This window comes from Muscardinus avellanarius, assembly GCF_963383645.1.
Source record: "Muscardinus avellanarius genome assembly, chromosome: 13".
Classification (NCBI taxonomy): domain Eukaryota; kingdom Metazoa; phylum Chordata; class Mammalia; order Rodentia; family Gliridae; genus Muscardinus; species Muscardinus avellanarius.
In genome coordinates this window covers 40,176,424-40,196,225 of record NC_137799.1, presented here as the reverse complement: position 1 = coordinate 40,196,225, position 19,802 = coordinate 40,176,424, and the positions used below count along the sequence as shown (strand labels likewise).

The following is a 19,802-nucleotide window of genomic DNA, read 5'->3' as shown; positions in this document are numbered from 1 at the left end:
TCTTTCTTTCCTCCTTATCTCCCTCCCTTTTCCTTTTATTTCACTCTTATTTCAGAGATTGGACTTCATAATGCATCCAGTTACTCAATTCTAATTCCTGCCTTAGGAATGTGTTACTGGGCATACATTCGCAGAGTACCTTTCCTTCAGTCCAGCACATGTATGTTGAATGTTTGTTCAAGATCAGGTCTGAGGAAAGCATAGTTCTTTAGTAAGTTTGTGGTCTCAACGAACATATATATAACTTCAAAGTATTCTCTTAGCAGGGACTAAACAAAAGGATGAGATTGGAAGAATTCCAATGAGGAAGTCACTCGTGATCAGATATTGATCTAAGGGGCATTTGAGCTAGACCTTGAAAGGCAGTAGGACCAAATTATAGGAATCTATTGATCTAAATATATTGATTATTGTCCTTTCAGGAATAAATATCCAATGTATAATGCATCCTAGGAGCACCTTAGCAAAAACTAAGATCTTACCTCATGATGCCTCGTCTCATTCCCAAGTGTACTTTCTGCACCAGCCCTATAGTTAAGGCTTCCTCCTTTTAAGGTATAAAAAAATCTTCCATTGGTTCTGATGTCTATAGGAGATTTTCCTGGGGCCTTTGTTTTGCTGCTACATTCTGGGCTCTTCTGTCAACCATCTATGAATTCTCTCTAATGAGAGAAGATGCTATCCTCAGCTTTGATCTTCCAGTCACTCAGAGGTAGCTTTTAATACTTGGTCTCTGTGCCTCAGCATGAGAATGAACTATAGACTTTGGACGGACTACAGACCATTGAAGGACTTTCTTTAACTTTGTATTTTGCTGTCTGCCTTTTGCCTCCTCTCATTCTCATTTTCTCGTTGTTCAATACTTATACTGGAGTAAACCTATTAGTATTTTTTAACATTTCCATTACTGACCTTAATTATTGATTCATTCCTCCACATATTCATTTAAGAAACAGAGCATTAGAGATATAAAGTAGAGCAAGATACATCTCTGACTTTTTTTAGTTTAAGGGGGAAATTACTACATTTTTATTTTTATTATTTTGCTCTTAATATATTTTATTGTAATTGTAGTTATCTAATAAGCCTATCCAAGAGGTTCACATAGGATCCTCTGGGAGTTCAGAGAAGGAGCATTTAACAAGACCAGGGGTATGACCAGGGGTGATAATTTCTACTGAATGGAGTTAGAGATCTTAGCAGATCCCTACTATATGTGGTAGTCATGGGTGTGGTGCTGGCTTTACCAGAAGAGGTAAAGAAGAAGGTCATCGTCCACAAGACCTTTTTGTCAAGCTGAATTTGAACTCAGTCGAAGGCCATTGAAGGACTTTAAGCAGAAGAGTAACATTATGAGATTTTCCTTATAGAACGATCACCGCCAGCTCCCTAGAAGAGGTATTGGATTGAAGTTCAAAGACCAGTTAGGAGATCCGCGAATGATAAGAGCCTCAACCAGGATAGCGGCAGAAAAGTAAAGGAAGAAATATATTTAAGTGATTTTAAGAAGAATCATCAAGATGTAGATTCTCTCCTGGTTCCTAGTAACTTCTTATTAAGGCTTATTAAGGATTTTGCAGTAACATGTGGCATCCACATCAAAGCCCCATCCCTGTCTTTCTGGGCTGCTCCACCTTTGCTTTTGTCTCAGTGGGAGGTAATGCCCATTCCAGTCTCTGTGATGACCCCTACTTGTCCTGTCTGGGTATGGAAGGTGGAGTGGCTCCTCTTTTCCTGAGATCCACCACTATTACTTTGCCTCTTTGTAAACAAAACATTTTCTTTGCAGCTAGACAGATAGCTTCCAAATGCAGTTCTCTCTAATGATCTCAGTGGGTCAGGAAAATCTCACTTTGCTGAAAATTAAGCTGAAATGCATGCAGAGTCTGTTCAGTGCCTCCTGCAGAACTCAGAGGAGCTTCTCAGAGCTGAGATGTGTATGTGGCAGGGTAGAGGAGTAACAGGTATAGAAGAAGAGGGCTGCCTGTGATGGCCACGGAGAACTAGGTGGGAGTGAGGTTGGAGGGGAGCTCCAGGGGTCATCTATCCAAAGCAATTGAAGTGAGGAGGAAGGGAACAGGTGCCTTTAATGTCTCTGGGACTGACCAAACTTGTCAGAGTAATGCCCTTGGGCCAAGGACTGATGCTCTCAGGGGATGAAGGGCCTTTTTTTGCGTTGGAACAAGGGTTCTAGGAGAGAACAGATCTTGTTAAAGACGCGCTCCAGGAGAGAGAGGGTCCCTGATTCTAGAATAAGGGGATGGAGAGGGAAAAGGAAAGAAGAAGATTTGAGACACACTCCAATTCTACTGTTTGTCACTGCCTCCTCTGGAACAAGAAGCAGGAGCTACCTCCAGAGGAACAAGGGCCCAGCATTCGGAATCTGGACTTCTGGCCCAAACTCATCACACTTGTTGTGTCAATCATAGAAGAAGATAAGAATTCTTACACACCAGTTCTGAACCAGTGAGTATCACCCTACTTGGCCCTGTCTTGTTGGTGATTGGTCTGTCCATCTGTCTAACAGCTTCTTTCTTTCCTATCTCTGTGTGTTTACAGTGCCACCTCTTCCTCCTGTCCGTCCGTCTGTCCCTCTGTCTCTTGTATTTGTCTGGGTAACTGTTTCTGGAGACAGTTGTGGAAACATAATGGGGGCCCTGCCCAGACTGAGCAAGCCTCCCTGGAGTGAGAGGCTTCTGGGACTTGTGGCTGCTGGGAGCCCCAGGGGATCCAGAGACCATGTGTGTACGTGTCTGTCTGCTGTGAATAAAGTGGTTCTTGGTAGAGCCCACCCCCTTGCCCCTTCTCCTCTACCTCAGCTAGCCTGGACCTGCCTTCCAACCTCAACCCTCCTCTGGGCCTTAATTCTTTGCCTTTGGAACATTCTCTCTCATGGGCCCACCTTGCCTAAGGGGATCTCCTTTGTTATCACCTGTCCTATCACTGGCCCCTGGGTCTCTTTGCTCCACATTGAGCCCAACCCTGTTGCCCAGGCTTCTCCTCTCTTCAGTATGGCCTCCAAGAACTAAGCATCTTGGAATGAGTGACACCAAATAGCTCTGCCTTGCTCTCTGACTGTGGTTTCTTCTGTCATCCAGGTTTCCTCAGGAGTTGAGTGTGGGGAAAGTCAGCGCAGAAGTGATGTGGCATCTGTTTGCCCAAGACATGAAATATGCATTGGAGGGTAAGGGTCTGCCCAAGTCAGTGGGCTTCCAGGCTCTTAGCCACACACTGTAAATATTCCTTTTCCTCTCCCTGACAACTGTTAAGTTCTGAGGAAATGGTATGGGGAGACTAGAGGGATTCTAGTCATACAATGAGGGGAGGCCTTAGGAGGCACTGGGTGGGCAGAGCTGCAGCCAAGGAAATAACAGAAGTGGCTGTGTGGGTGTAGTTCCTTCTTCCAACTTTAGAAGAAGTGCCTTCTCAAGACTTTCCCGTGGTGGGAATTCTCAGAAAGGTGACCTACATCCTAGAGAATGGTCTTATGAAACCTAACAGTTTTAAAGAATCAAAGAACCTTAACTACATAGATACGTATGTCATACATAGGTAGATATATCAATATTTTCTCACACTGGGGACATACTCCCTTGCTTTTCTTGAAAGCTATTCCAGACTAGTGTGACAACGCCAGAGAGATCCTTCTTCCCTCTCTCTTCCTGTAGAGCAGCGTCACAGACATGTTACCATTCACCTTCCTTATTCAGCTTATTCTTTTTTCAATTTCCATCGTGGTCTGCAAAGGTATCACTTCCTACCCGTGTCAGAACTTCCCATCTGTCCCCACCTGTGCTCACCTGCTTAGCTGCCTTTCCTGTTTGTAGAGGTTAGTCTGGCTCCTCCGCCTGTGAAAGTGGACATTGGAGGAGGAGGAGTCGTGTGGGGCAAGCACAGAGTAATCTGGATCTGTTATCTGGGTGGAGTGCAAAGAAAAATGGGTAATGCTCATAATCTTAAATTTGTGAGTTTAAAATCAGTAAGTCTTGAGGTTGGAAGAAACTTTGAATATCTGTACAAAGTTTGTGAAACCACAGACTACACATAGGCACTCTGTACCTCAGCCCAGAGCAGTGGCGTGTCCTGTCTACACAGAGTCTATCCTGGGGCTGGGGGCTACACTTTCATTCACCAGCGAGGAGATCACCAGTCTTCGTTTAGGCAGCACTTACAAAACTTGATGGAGCATTGGTCCCAGTTCTTATAGAACTCTAGCTCCATTTGGTTTGGGGAGAAAGGTAAATACCTATGAAAAGTGAGTCGGCTCCACAAGAGAAAGGTAGTATGTGGCGGAGCAGAGGTTTTCAACCCAAATTATCTCAAGAGCTAAGTTAAAAGAGGCAGCCACAGAGCTAGTACCAGTGATCAGTGTGCTTTTATCAATCTTATATGAGGTTCTAGGTGAGTTATCTTTTGAAAAGGGAATTTTGCTAATGCTCAAACCAAACACAAGCTGGGCTTGGTGATGCATGTCTGTAATTCCAGGTTCTTGGGATGCTGGCAAGAGGACCACAAATTCCAGGCTAGCCTGGGCAATTTATTGAAACCTTTTCTCAAAATAAGCTGGGCTTGGTGGTGAATGCCTATAATTCCAGATACTTGGGAGGCTGACAAGAGGACCACAAGTTTCAGGCCAACCTGGGAAACTTAGCAAAACCCTGTAGCTTAGTGGTAGGACATTTTCCTAGCATGTGTTAGGCCCTGGGTTCAACATCTAGGACCCCCCCCCCAAAAAAAAAAAAACAGTAGTAACCTCATAGAGTTGAAAACTGCTTTAAGAGATGAAGCAAATTTCCTGCTTTCAAATCTCATTTTTATCCCTTACTCTGAAGGGTGGCTTTGGACTGAACTTAATGTTTATGAACTCCCACTTTTTATCTGTGAAATTAGAGTGATGATGGTGTCTACTTCATTGAGCTGATGAATAACTGAAACCTAGAAATATACTTATCAAAATGCCTGGCACTTAGCACTGAATAAATTTTAGCTATTAAGAATAATAAGAAACCACCATAGGCAGAGATAAAATGTGAACAAAGTGTGTGTGTGTGTGTGTGTGTGTGTGTGTGTGTGTGTGTGTGTGTGTGTTTTACTGGGGACTGGGCCAAGGGCATTCTACCTCCAAACTACACCCCAGCCCTATTTTATTTTGATATTTTGAAATGGTCTTACTAGGTTGATGAGCCTCACTAGTTGCTGAGGCTGTCATCAAACTTGCAGTTGTCTCTCAGCCTCCCAAGTAGTGGGATTACAAGGGTACACCATCACACCAGGTTAAACAAAGTAGAATTTTAATAAGATTTTATCTCACTAGAAGATAGGGACAACTAGGACAGGGAGAGAGAGAGGCAGAGAATACAGACAATGAATGACTGTTGTAATAATTTAGGGATCAGGTGTTGGTGCTTGGATTGGAAAAGCAAATGGAAATGGAAGAATGGGCTTTGATAGACATTGAAAAGAAACTGTACCTAGACCTGGTGACTCTCAGGATGTGGGGAGGGAGTGAGGGAGAGAGCTTGGGGCCTGGATCGTAAGAGGTCTGTACTGGTTATCTGATGCTGGTTATCAAAGGAATATTGAAATGCTCTCTTTTGCCAAGTATTTTCAGACTCAGCTTTATTGAGGTATAATTTATATACAATAAAGTAAAAGCACTTTAGGGTACAATTTGATGAGTTTTAACAAACTTGTATAAGTACTCTCCTAATTAAAATACGAAATAGCAAACTCCCTCATGCTCCTTTTCAGTAAATCACTAAGTTTTTATTGAATGTTTTCTTTGTACCAGGCACTGTGCCAGTTGCTGGAGCCCTTGTAAGATGAGTAAGACATGTTCAGCCCTTCAGAAGGCCACACCAATCTATAAAACATATGTAAACTTGTAGTTATAATAAATGGTTCTAAGTGCTACACAAGATTCTGAGAGCATACAAGAGAGCCATTCTCAGAGGAACTAGGAAGGCTTCACAGAGGAGGTGATGTTCAAATTAAAACCTGAAGGGTGAGTGAGGATGTAGCTGGTAAGGAGGGAAAAGGAAAGGGAGGCACAGAACATATCATATAGAGGTGCCACATGCCTGAGATCTGAGGTCTAGCAAGCTGGTATACTTAGAGAAATGGAAGAGCAGTTCAGTGTGACTAGCACTTCAGAGGGTAGGGAAAGAGATCAAGGGAAGAAGGGGCAGAAAGGAGAGGTGGGGCAGAGCCAGATTATGAAGGAGGTTGTAAGCCATATTTGGACTTTTGGACTTCATCCTCAGGCAGTTGGGAGCCACTGACATGTCAAGCAAGAGATTAACATGACCAGATCATGTTAATCTCTTTCTTAAAAGGATGCTCACTCTGGCTACACTATGGAAAATGGACCGAGGGGTGACCAGCCTGGAGGCTGTTGTAGTAGTACAGGTCAGAAGGGTAATGATGAGAGCCGGGCGTGGTGGCGCACGCTTGTAATCCCAGCATTCAGGAGGCTGAGACAGGAGGATCGTGGTTCGCGGACAGCCTCAGCTACTTAGTGAGGCACTCCGTAACTTAGTGAGACCCTGTTTCAAAATAAAGAATAAGCGAGGCCGGGATCGGAGCCTGCCGTGAGGCAAGACCAGTGCTGGGGCCACTGAGGCCAGGATCGGAGCCTGCCGAGGGGTTAGGCCGGTGCTGGGGCCAGCATGGCTGGGATCAGAGCCTGCTGTGAGGCAAGGTCGGTGCTGGGGCCTCTGAGGCCGGGATCGGAGCCTGCTGAGGGGTTAGGCCAGTGCTGGGGCCAATGGCCGGCATCAGAGCCTGCCATGAGGCAAGGCCGCTAATGGGGCCTCTGAGGCCGGGATCAGAGCCTGCTGAGGGGTTAGGCTGATGCTGGGGCCAGTGGCCAGCATAGGAGCCTGCTGTGAAGCAAGGCTGGTGCTGGGGCCTCCGAGGCCGGGATCGGAGCCTGCCGAGGGGTTAGGCCGGTCACGGGGCCAGCAGCCATCAACGGAGCCTTCCGTGAGGCAAGGCTGCTACTGAGGCCTCCGAGGCCGGGATTGGAGCCTGCCAAGGAGTTAGGCCGGTGCCGGGGCCAGTGTGGCCGGGATCGGAGCCTGCCGTGAGGCAAGGCCGGTGCTGGGGCCTCTGAGGCCGGGATCGGAGCCTGCCAAGGGGTTAGGCCAGTGCCGGGGCCAATGGCCGGCATCGGAGCCTGCCATGAGGCAAGGCCGCTAATGGGGCCTCCGAGGCCGGGATCAGAGCCTGCCGAGGGGTTAGGCTGATGTTGGGGCCAGTGGCCAGCATCGGAGCCTGCCGTGAGGCAAGGCTGGTGCTGGGGCCTCCGAGGCCGGGATTGGAGCCTGCCGAGGGGTTAGGCCGGTCACGGGGCCAGCAGCCATCAACGGAGCCTTCCAAGAGGCAAGGCTGCTACTGAGGCCTCTGAGGCTGGGATCAGAGCCTGCCAAGGGGTTAGGCCAGTGCCGAGGCCAGGGAGGCCGGGATCGGAGCCTGCCATGAGGCAAGGCTGGTCACGGGGCCTCCGAGGCCAGGAGAGGAGTCTGTCGAGGGGTTAGGCCGGTGCCAGGGTCAGCGAGGATGGGATGGAGCCTGCCTTGAGGCTAGGCCAGTGCTGGGGCCACCAAGGCCGGGATCAAAGCCAGCCGAGGGGTTAGGCCAGTGTGGAGGCCAGTGAGGCCAGAATCGGGGCCTCCCATGAGGCAAGGCCGCTGCTTGAGCCAGCGAGGTCTGGATTAGTCCACCATGTAGCCAGGCAACTACTGGGGCCGTCAAGAGAAGGATCGGTACTTGAAACGTGGCATGCACAGAGAAATATCTCAGAAAATAAAAACCAGATGCTTCCCCTAATCAGCAATAACTAGGAGGAAAGGGGCAACAGGAAGAGGTCGAGTTATAGAAAGGGCCCTACAGTGAAGCAACTAAGGTGACCAATCAGAGGGTATGGAATAGGGGAGGATGGAGCCTCTTTAAAAAGCAGGAGGTAGGCCGGGCGTGGTGGCGCACGCTTGTAATCCCCGCGCTTGGGAGGCGGAGACAGGAGGATCGCGCAGGTTCGAAGCCAGCCGCGCTGGCGTAAGAGACCCTAAATATAAAATAGGTCTGGGAGTGTAGCCCGGAGGTAGAAGGGCTTCCAGGAACCCCAGTACCACCACAAAAAAAAAAAAAGCAGGAGGTACATAAACAAATGTATCAAAGTTAATCACCAAACAAGCATGGGATCAAGGGAGGGGGAGGGAATGGGATAGGGGCTGGATGAGGGCTAATTGGATGATGTGTGCTTGTATATCCTCTCAAGTCTTGTACTCCAATGTGATATATGATTACAATGCACCAATAAAAATAAATTAAAAAAATAAAGAATAAAAAAATAGGACAGGGGGTGTAGCTCGGAGGTCAAATGCCCCTGCGTTCCATCCCCACACCCACAAAAAAGAAAGAAAGAAAGAAAGAAAGAAAGAAAGAAAGAAAGAAAGAAAGAAAGAAAGGTAATGATGAGACCTAAGCAGGTAATCCTGTAGCTTGAAGGAAATGGGTGGATTCCAGAGGCACTTTGGAGGTAAAATCAGAGGGATCGATGATTTAACTGGATATGAGAATAAAGAAGGAATATTTTAGGATGATGCTCAGTATTGAACAAGAGGGTAAGAATAGTTGATATACACTGTCCACCTTCAACTGGAGATGTTAAGATGGCAAGAGATAGAGACTAGAGTTAAGCATAGACACAGTGAAATAAATTTTTTTTTTTTCAGTACTGGGGATGGAACTCAGGGGCATTCTACTTCCAAGCTACAGCTTCAGCCCTATTTTATTTTATTTTGAAATGGGATCTCGCTAAGTTATAGGTAGCCTCACTAAGTTGCTGAGGATGGCCGAGAACCTGTAATCCTCCTGTTTCACCCTTCAAGGACTGGGATTATAAGTGTGCGCCACCACACCTGGCTTCAAACCTTTTATAGAAATTATCAGAACTGAAGAGAGAATTAGGGGAGATATCATCAAACTAGATAGATGAAATCATGAACTTGAAATAACTCTCCAGGGATGACATGTGGAGGGGGAAAAAGCAGAAAAACACATCAGGTTATAGAAACACAGTTGTCCTTTCTCACAGACCCCACCAGCAGTAGTGGCAGCGGTGGCAACCTTAAGCAACTTTGCTGAAGCGTAACTCCCTAGGCCTTGTTGGAATTTTTTTTTTCAATACTGGGGATGGAACCCAGGGGTATTCTACCTCCAAACTACACTCCCAGCCCTATTTTTTAGTCTTTTTATTTTTGGGGGAATCTCACTGATTTGTGAAGGGCTTTGCTAAGTAGCTGAGACTGTCAGCAAACTGCCTCCCGAATGCTAAGGTTACACGCATGCACCACCACGCTCAGCTCTTGTTGGAATATTTTAAAGTGTTTTAACACTCTTCTGTTAGTATTTATATCACAACAATTAATGCTTACTGTAGAAATTGAGGCCCAGGAGCAGAGAACAGATAACGAATTGACAGAGGAAGTAAGAAATATATGTAAATACAATAACCTGAAAGTCGTTGGTAGGAAGAATTAGGGAGTTCTGGAGTCATGGGGCAGTTGCCAGACAGGAAAGAAGAGGGCACTCTTGGTGCTGCCTTCTTATATTTCCAGGTCTAAGACTGGTTCAAGGACTGCAGGGGTGGGGTGGAGAGAAGGGTTCCTCTGATAGTCCTGGTTTTCCCACTCTTTGTTGCTCATTGGTGTCTCTGCTCTGTCACAAGCAACCACTGTCATTCGTATTCGAAAAGTCCTCTTTTCTGGTGATAAGAACTTTTGTTGTCCCTTTGCCTAGAGTCTTTATTCCTTTCCCTTCTCCTACTCACTGCTTCATAGAAGAGACAGCAAATGCATCTTCAGGTTGGAATGATGCTCAGCACCAGGAGATGGAAGTCCTGGGATTTGAAGCCTTTGGCAGCTGAACCTTAGGTTTCCATCACTGCCCTGACTGTCCGCTGCACTGATTCGCCAGGGCCAGTGGCTCCGGCCGGGTGCTCTACCTTGATTTGGAGGAGCATCACCTATGGCTTCTCAAAGTTGAGCAGTAGCGTCCCCAAGACACTAGTGTCTTTCCTGCTCTGTTGCTTAGTACTTGCCCCCATTCGCTTGCTTTTACCATTACGTTAAAATTGTGTCAGCACTCAATTGACTTTTATTATTAAAATGAATGCTACTATAAAAGGGGTGGGGAGTAAAGAGAACCTCTGAGCCAACTGTAAGTAACCTTAGTCCTAGATTTTGCAGAAAGTTCTGGAGATTCAGCTAGGTGACCTTTCGAGTCCATAATAGCCCTGTTTTCTGAATCGTGATGGGGCTTGCATCTGACTGTGTTTCCATAGTTTCCAAACTGTCCTTATTGGCAACTTCCCTGAGCGCTCACCTTCTGTATCTCAGCTCTGCTCTGCACCCCTTCCCCTCACCTAAGATTCTGTTACACAGTGGCTGCTCAAACCCTGTCCACCTGGGCCTCTTTGGTTCTCCCTGTCTCTGTGTCATCATCATTGACCCATTTGTGACATGTACAACTTGAGGTCTGTGTCTGCATTTACACCTGTCTGAGGGATTGTCTCATCTACTAAGATTTTTTTAAAATGCTAGAAAACTATTATCCCTCGCCACACCCAGGCAGCATTGGCACCCACAGCCCTTTCTTCTCTTCTTCACCACAGGCCAGTGACTTCACTTTGTGCTTCCAAAGTTAGAGCAAGGAGGCTGCAGGCTTTATCTGGAGTCTGGCTTAATCCTTCAGGGGATGATTTGGGCCAGGTTCTTGGAGAGTGGTGGGGGAGCTGGCTGTGAGAAGGAAGGTGGGAGTTCCCTATTTTTGGAGCCAGCTGATAGAGCCAGCTGACCGGATCTGCTTCCTTGGGCAAGCTGGGGAACAGTGGCCCCTAGTGCTGAGACCTGACTCTGCCTTCCTCCCCTCCGTAGAGCACGGGAAGGACCGGCTGTGTAAGAGCGCTGACTACATGAACCTGCACTTCAAGGTGAAGTGGCTCCACAATGAATACGTGCGGGATCTGCCTGCCCTCCAGGGGCAGGTGCCGGAGTACCCAGCGTGAGTCATGTGGGCCCTCCAGAGAAGGGTTGGCGCGCCCAGTAATGTGCAGTTCAGCAGACCAGTCTTGGGACTGCCTGTTTGGAACACTGCTATAGGAAAAGGAGAATGTCAGAACGTGCCTTGCCTTCCAGAAGATGCCAGTCTGGCAGGGCTGGCAGGCATATAGCATATTGCCAGCCGTAACTTCAACTCCCAGTTCTTCTGCTCTGGCTGTAGGTGGTTTGAGCAGTTTGTGCTACAGTGGCTTGATGAAAATGAGGATGTGTCCCTGGAATTCTTGCGTGGGGCCCTGGAACGAGATAAGAAGGATGGGGTAAGTTGGGGGGCGTGGGCTGGCCAGGGGTCAGGCCAGGTCTCCCAGTATTTAGCTATTGGCAGAAGTTCCTTGGGCTTCTACCAGGCTGGCTGTCCCCGTCCTGTGGAGTCCACAGGAGAACCATGAGCCACCCCTGTTGGGCAGAGTCCTTTTAAACTGGATAAGCTTGAATAAAGGTAGCAGCTATGGATGCTGACCCCCACGTGTGGCCTCCCTTAGTTCCAGCAAACATCAGAACATGCGCTCTTCTCCTGCTCTGTGGTGGACATCTTCACACAGCTCAACCAGAGCTTTGAGATCATCCGGAAGCTAGAATGTCCAGACCCCAACATCCTGGCCCATTACATGAGGAGGTTTGCTAAGGTGAATATGATACTCCCTGCCCCCTTTCCCTTCCCCTTCCCACCACCACCACCCTCACAGCTTGGTCACAGGCCTGATCTCAACCCGCTCCATGGAGGACTTCAGCGTTGCTATTTTATTACCCTTGCATTGCCCCTTTCCCCTTTGTGCATGTCAGGGGCAGACAGGTGTCTACCTCAGTGCTGCCTAGGATGAGGTGCAGCTTTGCCACTTCCTGCAACATTCCCCCTTTTATTTCTCTGATGTTACTGTTCTGAGATGTGAAGTGCAATCTCAAACAATCCTTGTGGGAGAGCTAAGGGTTCCCTCTCCTGTCTGTTCTCTTTCTCAGACCATCGGGAAGGTGCTCATGCAGTATGCAGACATCTTATCAAAGAACTTCCCAGAGTATTGCACAAAGGAGAAACTGGTAGGGGCAGGCCCTGCGTGCTTAGAGAAAGGGAGCAGAGGACAAGTGGATTTTTCTTGATTGTGAAGCATCCTCAGACACTCTTGACTTCTGGTTCCCTCCAGAGATTTGCTTGAGACCTATGCTGCAAGAAAATGAGAACTTGACAGAGTTCCTCTGAGCCTTCATTTGGTGCTTTATCCTCTGCCAAGCTAGATCTTTGCTTAGTCTTTTTTTCTTTAAAGTAAAAAATTTAAGGCACTCTAAGAGATACCATAAATACTTGTGTATCCATCACCTGGCTTAAAGGCAAAAACATTTGCTTCTAGTTTTCATTCAAGGAGAATTGTCTGAATGGCTTTAGATCTTAGTGCTTGGGAAGAGACCTGTGTAATACCACGTCTCTGGCTTTGGAATGGTGGGGAGAGGGAGGGACTCTAGGCGAAGGGGCCCTGTGCTGAAAGGAGCCAACATTTAGTGATTCCTCCCATCTGCCCCAAAGCCCTGCATCTTGATGAACAACATGCAGCAGCTGAGGGTCCAGCTGGAGAAGATGTTTGAGGCCATGGGAGGCAAGGAGGTAGGTCTTAGAGTCTGGGGGCACTGTACTCTCATTTCACTTCTGAACCCAAACTCCACCCTCTCTTGATTAGGTGTAGACTAGGAGTTTAGCTTCATGTCTGGCTGGAATGATCAGGTACAGGCCTTGAGATAAAGCCTAGGAAGGATCAGCCATTGAGGCAAAGCCCTAGGAATGGGGAGCAGACACTGGGTCACAGCTCTAGGACGAGGGAACAGGCATGGAGGTACGGCCCTAGGATGGAGGAGCAGGCCTTGGGGTATAGCCCTAGTTGGGAGGAGGAGGACCACAGGAGGGAAGAAGTTAAGAGAAGCAGCCTAGCCACTCTCACCTCCTGCGCATACAGCTGGACCCTGAAGCTGCAGACAGCCTGAAGGAGCTGCAGGTGAAACTGAATACAGTTCTGGATGAGCTCAGCATGGTGTTTGGAAACAGGTCAGTAGCCTTCGTTACACAGTGGTTCCTGGCCCACCCCAGAGCCCCTGTCCACACCTATCCAGCCAGCTGTAGATGCCTGCATCTTGCCTTTGCTCCTGCTGACTGTCCCTGCTTGATCACACCATGAAATGGGAGTGGGCCCGGATGGCCGGGGCTGCTCCGGGGTCAGTGTGTGGGCGGGGGAGGCTGCACTGTGTGCCCCTGTGTAGCTTCCAGGTGCGGATCGATGAGTGTGTTCGGCAAATGGCCGACATCCTGGGCCAGGTGCGGGGCACCGGGAATGCATCTCCTAACGCCAGAGCCTCGGTGGCTCAGGATGCAGACAGTGTGCTGCGGCCTCTCATGGACTTCCTGGATGGCAAGTGAGTACAGCACTCAGGACTGTGCTGTGGGCACAGGCAAAGCAGAGGCCATCAGAGGAGCCTCTCGGGGAGGGGCCTCCCAGACCCTGCCACGCCTCACCTGTCCACTGGCCTGCAGCCTCACGCTCTTCGCCACTGTGTGCGAGAAGACGGTTCTGAAGCGCGTCCTGAAGGAGCTCTGGCGGGTGGTCATGAACACCATGGAAAGGATGATTGTTCTGCCTCCTCTCACCGACCAGACAGTAAGAACACCTTGCTCTCTCTTCCTGCTGCTGTCCCCTTTCCCCTTGCTCCCCACTTCGCGAGGGAGTTTAGAGTCCTCTGCTTCTGACGGATCCCTTCTCTACCCAGGGCACCCAGCTGATCTTCACTGCTGCCAAGGAGCTCAGCCAGCTTTCCAAACTCAAGGTTCTTGGGGTGTGGGGTCACCCTGAGGCTGTGGAGAGGGTGCCTGGGAAGAAGGCCCTCTGGGCTGTAGAGATTGAGGAGGAGAGGAGGGCTGGCAGGAGGGGCAAGATTTTCAAGACCCCCTTGAGCTGTCCTGATCTTGCTGTTTCCTCTGGGTTTCCAGGACCACATGGTACGAGAGGAAACAAGGAATCTCACTCCAAAGCAGTGTGCTGTGCTCGACCTGGCCCTGGACACCATCAAGGTGAAGACTCCCTTTAGCACCATTCACCCTCAGCCCTGGCATGCCACCCTCCTGGCTAGGTGTCCCTCGGGCTCTTCCCACTCCACATCCAGATGAGAGCATCTGTCCTGTCAAGGATACAGAGAGAATCGGATAAGATTCCTAAGTTTGAGACACTTAAGAGTCGTTAAGGTGGTAATAAGGCAGGTCCATATGGACTGCAATTCAAGGCATTTTGGAGAGGTTTGTCCCGGTATCAAGTTCTCTAAGATTCCGAGGAATAAAAGAGCACTTTGGGGTATTCTCCCTGCATGAAATACTTTTATCCCATATCTATGCCTGACAGGTAGACCCTTCCTTCAAGTGCCACCTCCAGGAATGTGGCCCTACCCTACTGTGCCTGCCAAGTACCCAAAAGATGCTCTTCACCTGAGAGACTGTCACTGGTCCCATGAGTGTTCCTGGTCTTACTGTCTGTTGAGTGGCTCTTGTTCCCACAGCCTCCTCCCGGCTTCTCTGAGAGCCGCTGAGGAGCTGCCACTCTGAGGGGGTAAAGCAGGTGCTCATTTATCTTTCAGCAATACTTCCACGCAGGAGGCAATGGGCTGAAGAAAACCTTCCTGGAGAAGAGCCCGGATCTGCAGTCACTACGCTATGCCCTGTCTCTATACACCCAGACCACAGACACTCTCATTAAGACCTTTGTGCGCTCCCAGACTGCCCAGGGTAAGAGCCCCAGGGCTCTGTGCCCCACCTCCCCTCTCTCATACATACCTGTCTCTAGGGAGTCACTGTCTTCTAATTCTTGGGGAGGATCCAATTTCCTCAAAGAGCCTTTCAAACTTAGATCTCAGGATTGCTTGAGGGGACCTTACCCTGACCCATACCCCTACCAAGCAGGAGAATCACAGGGACCTGGGAAATGTGCCTGAGATTTCTTTTCCCAGGCCTCACCTAGTGTGTGCATGTTGATTGAGCATCTGGAGTATGCCCTACTGGTAAGGAAAAGGAAGGAGGAAAAATCTCTGACTGCCTGGATCAGTGGTCGGGACACTGTGAAGGCTCATAGCTTTGGGACCCTTGCAAGGAGTTTTCCTGGGGAAAGAAAGCAAAATGTTTTCCTGACCCTGGAGTATAAACAAGGAAACTAAGAGAGGTAAACAATGGTAGCAGCTGAAGGGGCTGTAGACCATGGGGCACCCTGCATAGCCGAAGCTCCAGCCTCAGGGTAATGCTTATGCGTGGGAACCACGTGTCTGGTTGGGATGAGAATATGGAGACCTGTAATACTACCCCATTCCCCACATCTGTCCTTATTTCTAGTCCAGAAGAGAGCAAAAGAAGCAGTGATGAGTCTGGCTAAAGGGATCAGAGAGAACTTATACAGAGCTGAACTTTTACCTGTAAGGCCTATTATATCAGGGAAGATCTGAGTTAATCCAGAAGGGGCTTTCAAAAGCATTGAGCTATAAGCTAGATAAAAGCAGAGGAGTTGGGAAGGGGTGCCACAGAGCAGGGGTGTGACAGAGCAGGGGTGCAAGTGGGGGGAGGGGAGGAGGGAGTGAGAGTGCGTGCCTGCATGTTTTCTGCCTCTTGCTTTTTCATTCAAGGTCCTAGAAAATTAGAGCCTACAACCCCTCTCCAGCCCCGCTGGTCCTGGATACCTTCTTTGTATTTTCTTCTGCTTCTGCTCATGGTTTTGTTGATCTCCAACCTGTGAAGTCTAATGTGGAGCTTTGCAGGCACTGACCCTAGCCTTTTCTCAGCCCTGCCCTATCTCTCTGCTCCCCAAAATATACGTAGAGCTGCTTTGAATGACTATAACTCCTTTGACCTCTAACAGTTCCTCTTTCTCTGTTCTCTGCTGCTGCCTCTTGACCTGCCTGTCTTCACTCAGTATATGATGGGAAAGGTATTAGGTTCACTGCTAATGAGGACATTCGGCCGGACAAGGGTATGTCATATACTGTACAGACATGAGTCTAGCAGGGACTAACACTGACCCCTGTGAGCTGCTTATGCTGGGGGGGGCTGAACCAGGTATCAAAGTTCAGAAGCTCTATCCCAAGTCTTAGATATGGATGATGTCTTCTTATAGCGTAGGAAGGAGTTCTGTTGTTGACCTCTATTCTGTCCTCAGAATTCTCCCACCCTACACTTCAAGACAAAGGGTTTTCTTTGGAGTTCAAGGTAGTAACGTTTTCTCAAAAAACGGTGGGGCCTCTGCTGAGATAAGCCTGTAGATTGTCTTTTCAGAGATTGGGATTAGAGAGTTGTTCTGTGCAGGAGCCCAGGTTTGAGTCTTTCTGGGAGCTTCTCAAGCAGGGGGCTCCAGGGGATCCAGAAATCCTGGGGATAGGTGGAGATTGATGATTTGGGGCAGAAGGAGACCCACAGTGCTCCATTGAGAGACACCATAGGCCAGTCAGGCGTGGTGGCACATGCTTGTGATCCCAGCATTTGGGAGGCTGAGACAGGAGAATCACAGTACTCAGACAGCTACTTAGTGAGGCCCTTTGCAACTCAGTGAGATTCTGTTTCAAAATAAAGAATAAAAATAGGGCCAGGTGTAGCTCGGAGGTAGAATGCCCCTGGGTTCCATCCTCAGTACTGCAAAGAGAGAAGACAGACAGACAGAGACAGAGACAGATAGACACACCATAGGGTGGACATAGTTTCCACACTGACAGTGGGTGGCAGGTGTCCTCCCCAGCACTGCTCAATGAGAACATCAGCCTAGGAGATAGACCTGGAGACCCTGGCAGATTTCCAGTGCATGTTTGGAGGGAGTTTTTCCAAAGATGCCTCTCAGCTTAACTTGTGTCACAATGCACAGCCTCAGTCTTTGTCTTTCTTTGCCTTCTCCCACTGCTGCCTTGCCCGTGGCTGTCGTGGGGGGTTGCTTCTTGTTTAGGGTGTAGGGTGGTGGCCTCCTAACCCCTAGTTTTGCCTGGACTGGTTAGCCCAGAAGTCCTAGAATTCTCCAGTGGGTGATCATCTGCTTGTCTGTCCCTCAGGGTCTGGTGTTGATGATCCTGTGGGAGAAGTCTCCATTCAGGTGGACTTGTTTACACACCCTGGCACTGGGGAGCACAAGGTCACAGTGAAAGGTGAGTGGTGTGAATTTAGAAGTCTAACCTTGGTCTCACTCACCAGTTGAAGGCAGGGGCTGCTCATCTGGCCCTCCAGTTGAGCCATCTCCAAGAGGAATGTTACCTGGGGCCCAAGAACCGGGAGCGTTTGGTGGGACTCTTCACAGGTTTCTCTTGTGTTTGCAGTGGTGGCTGCCAATGACCTCAAGTGGCAGACAGCGGGTATGTTCCGGCCTTTTGTAGAAGTGACCATGGTTGGCCCACACCAAAGTGATAAGAAGAGGAAGTTCACAACCAAGTCCAAAAGCAACAACTGGGCCCCCAAATACAATGAGACATTCCACTTGTAAGTTATGGGATGGGGGAGTTGCGGGACTCTGGGATGTGGGTGCCCTAGGGGATTAAAGTTGTAGGGAGAGGAGGGATGGGCTGGATGGCAGACTGGGGTGAATTTAGCTGGAGGCTCTCATCTCTGATCTCCTTCCTTCTACCCTCCTTCTACCCTGTACTCATAGCCTCCTAGGAAATGAGGAGGGTCCAGAGGCCTATGAGTTGCAGATATGCGTGAAGGATTACTGCTTTGCCCGGGAGGATCGTGTGCTGGGACTGGCTGTGATGCCTCTGAGGGATGTGGCAGCCAAGGGTAGCTGTGCCTGCTGGTGCCCCTTGGGCAGGAAGATCCACATGGATGACACGGGAATGACCATTCTCCGGATTCTGTCTCAGAGGAACAATGATGAGGTGGCCCGAGAGTTTGTGAAACTCAAATCGGAGTCCCGTTCCTCGGAAGAGGGGAGCTGAACACCTCTGTGGCTTATGTGCCAACTAGGCAGCACCGACTGCGCAAACCAGAGCCAGTGGGAGTTAGCTGGATAGCTAGGCAGTCAAGAGGCTGACCCCTTCAGTTAAGGATATTTAAGGAAAAATTTCGAGACAGTGAAAGTACTGCTGTTCATAGGAGGGTTCATGAATCCCTGACTGGCAGATCTATGGTGCTAGGAGATGGGCTGTAGGAAATCCTGTGTAGAGAACTTTTCCATGAAGAGAGGGAGAGGGAGAGGGAGAGGGAGAGGGAGAGGGAGAGGGAGAGGGAGAGGGAGAGGGAGAGAGAGAGAGAGAGAGAGAGAGAGAGAGAGAGAGAGAGAGAGAGAGAGTTGTATATTTCTCAAGAATGTCATCCCTTCTTGGTCAACATCCCTCCACTCCCTTTCCCATCTCTACCCTTTTCCTTATCACACCTTGTCCTCTTAGACACTTACATACCAACCATTAGAACAAGTTTAGAGGGCCTGGAGTTTGCAGCTGGCTGGCTGTATAGTTGAGCCTGTAGATATTGCTGAGCCCTGTGTTCTGTATTGTAGAATGGCCAGGACAGGAACACAGATAATAGAATTCACTGTCCCTTGAGAAGAATCTGCTGGTTTTGTGTGGCTCCAGTGAGAACAAGGCTTTAAACTGAACAAGATAACTTCTAGAAATGAGCTATGCTAATCCCCTCCCTCTAATTATATCCATCATGAGTAGAACCAGGTTCACATGGTGCTTCAGAGCCCTGAGCAGAATATTTCTTTGGAACCCAGGCCACCTTCCCAGAGTCCCCCTACCTCAGTGCTGTAGGCAGGGGAGTGAGGTTTTAGAACATGAGAGGCTGATCTATGTATATGGACCTGAGAGCTAGCTGAAGGATCCAGGAGTATTTTCTTCATGGGTAGGCCCAGAACAAAGCCAAAAATTGTGGGAACCAGGCTAGAATAAGTTGTCCTCACTTATGACCACTGCCTTCAGAAAGTTCTAGCCTCTGGGCTCTCTCCCTCCTTCTAAGTGGCCAACCCTTAGAAGGAGTTTGGACCTTTATCCCTCTGTATAAGCTGGATGGATGGGGGGGCCTCAACACTCACTGGGGGGTCAGTGACAAACTCTTTCGGAGGGTCTGATGGTCATCCCAGGCTCTTGCTCGGAGATAGGACATGATCCTCCTGGATTTCCTCCATAGCAGCCTCCTGAATGTCCCGAGGACATGGCATTGTCCACAGCTGTACTGGCCAATACATGAAACAAGAAACCAAGCATCTTTGCTGTTTTAAATTATTGTATGTGCCATTGTTACAGATGATTATAGCCTAGTCTGTAATAAATTATCTTATAGCAGCTTTTGGAGTCTGGTAATTCTCTGAAAGTTTGAAAAGCCAAAGAAACAACTGTCCTGTGTAATGATGGCCCTTGGCTGCTGCACTCCTCCTCCTCCTCCTGCCCCCATCAGCCACATGGTGGAGCCTACGTGGTCCTGAATGAGCACTGAGCTGTACAGTAGCTACTGGGTTGGCATCTTGACCTGAGGCCACCAACCTGACTGACAGAGTCAAGAGACTACGGCGCCCTTGCCTGCCAAAGATCCAGAAGAAGAGGAAATGGTGTGTGCCAGTGATCACTATGATGGACTACAGCCTGGGCCGTGAGATAAACAAGGCTGGGGTCTACTGAGGAGAGAGGTTCTGGGGGCTGAGGCTGCTGTGGACATGGCAGGGCTGGGCCTAAAGCCACACACTGCCCTTTCACTCAGGTTCT

The 19,802-nt window shown here is 48.9% G+C and overlaps 1 protein-coding gene across 2 annotated transcripts in view; it reads left to right on the top strand.

The window, feature by feature from the left end:
* UNC13B (unc-13 homolog B) overlaps nucleotides 1–18,038 on the top strand; it is a gene marked incomplete at both ends in the record, with an annotated part of 46,166 nt that extends 28,128 nt beyond the window's left edge. Inside the window, 17 exons of one of the 2 annotated variants that reach the window (XM_080708583.1) lie at nucleotides 2,342–2,466; nucleotides 3,099–3,184; nucleotides 10,938–11,064; nucleotides 11,284–11,380; nucleotides 11,603–11,746; nucleotides 12,078–12,155; nucleotides 12,637–12,714; nucleotides 13,061–13,149; nucleotides 13,362–13,514; nucleotides 13,633–13,756; nucleotides 13,866–13,922; nucleotides 14,086–14,166; nucleotides 14,724–14,871; nucleotides 16,043–16,099; nucleotides 17,163–17,255; nucleotides 17,424–17,583; nucleotides 17,753–18,038. In XM_080708583.1, coding sequence (XP_080564709.1) covers nucleotides 2,342–2,466; nucleotides 3,099–3,184; nucleotides 10,938–11,064; nucleotides 11,284–11,380; nucleotides 11,603–11,746; nucleotides 12,078–12,155; nucleotides 12,637–12,714; nucleotides 13,061–13,149; nucleotides 13,362–13,514; nucleotides 13,633–13,756; nucleotides 13,866–13,922; nucleotides 14,086–14,166; nucleotides 14,724–14,871; nucleotides 16,043–16,099; nucleotides 17,163–17,255; nucleotides 17,424–17,583; nucleotides 17,753–18,038 — 1,983 coding nt within the window. Of the gene's footprint in view, nucleotides 1–2,338; nucleotides 2,467–3,098; nucleotides 3,185–10,937; nucleotides 11,065–11,283; nucleotides 11,381–11,602; nucleotides 11,747–12,077; nucleotides 12,156–12,636; nucleotides 12,715–13,060; nucleotides 13,150–13,361; nucleotides 13,515–13,632; nucleotides 13,757–13,865; nucleotides 13,923–14,085; nucleotides 14,167–14,723; nucleotides 14,872–16,042; nucleotides 16,100–17,162; nucleotides 17,256–17,423; nucleotides 17,584–17,752 lie in introns of both variants that reach the window. The other variant, XM_080708582.1, reaches the window with a different exon arrangement.
* Nucleotides 18,039–19,802: the final 1,764 nt, after the last annotated feature.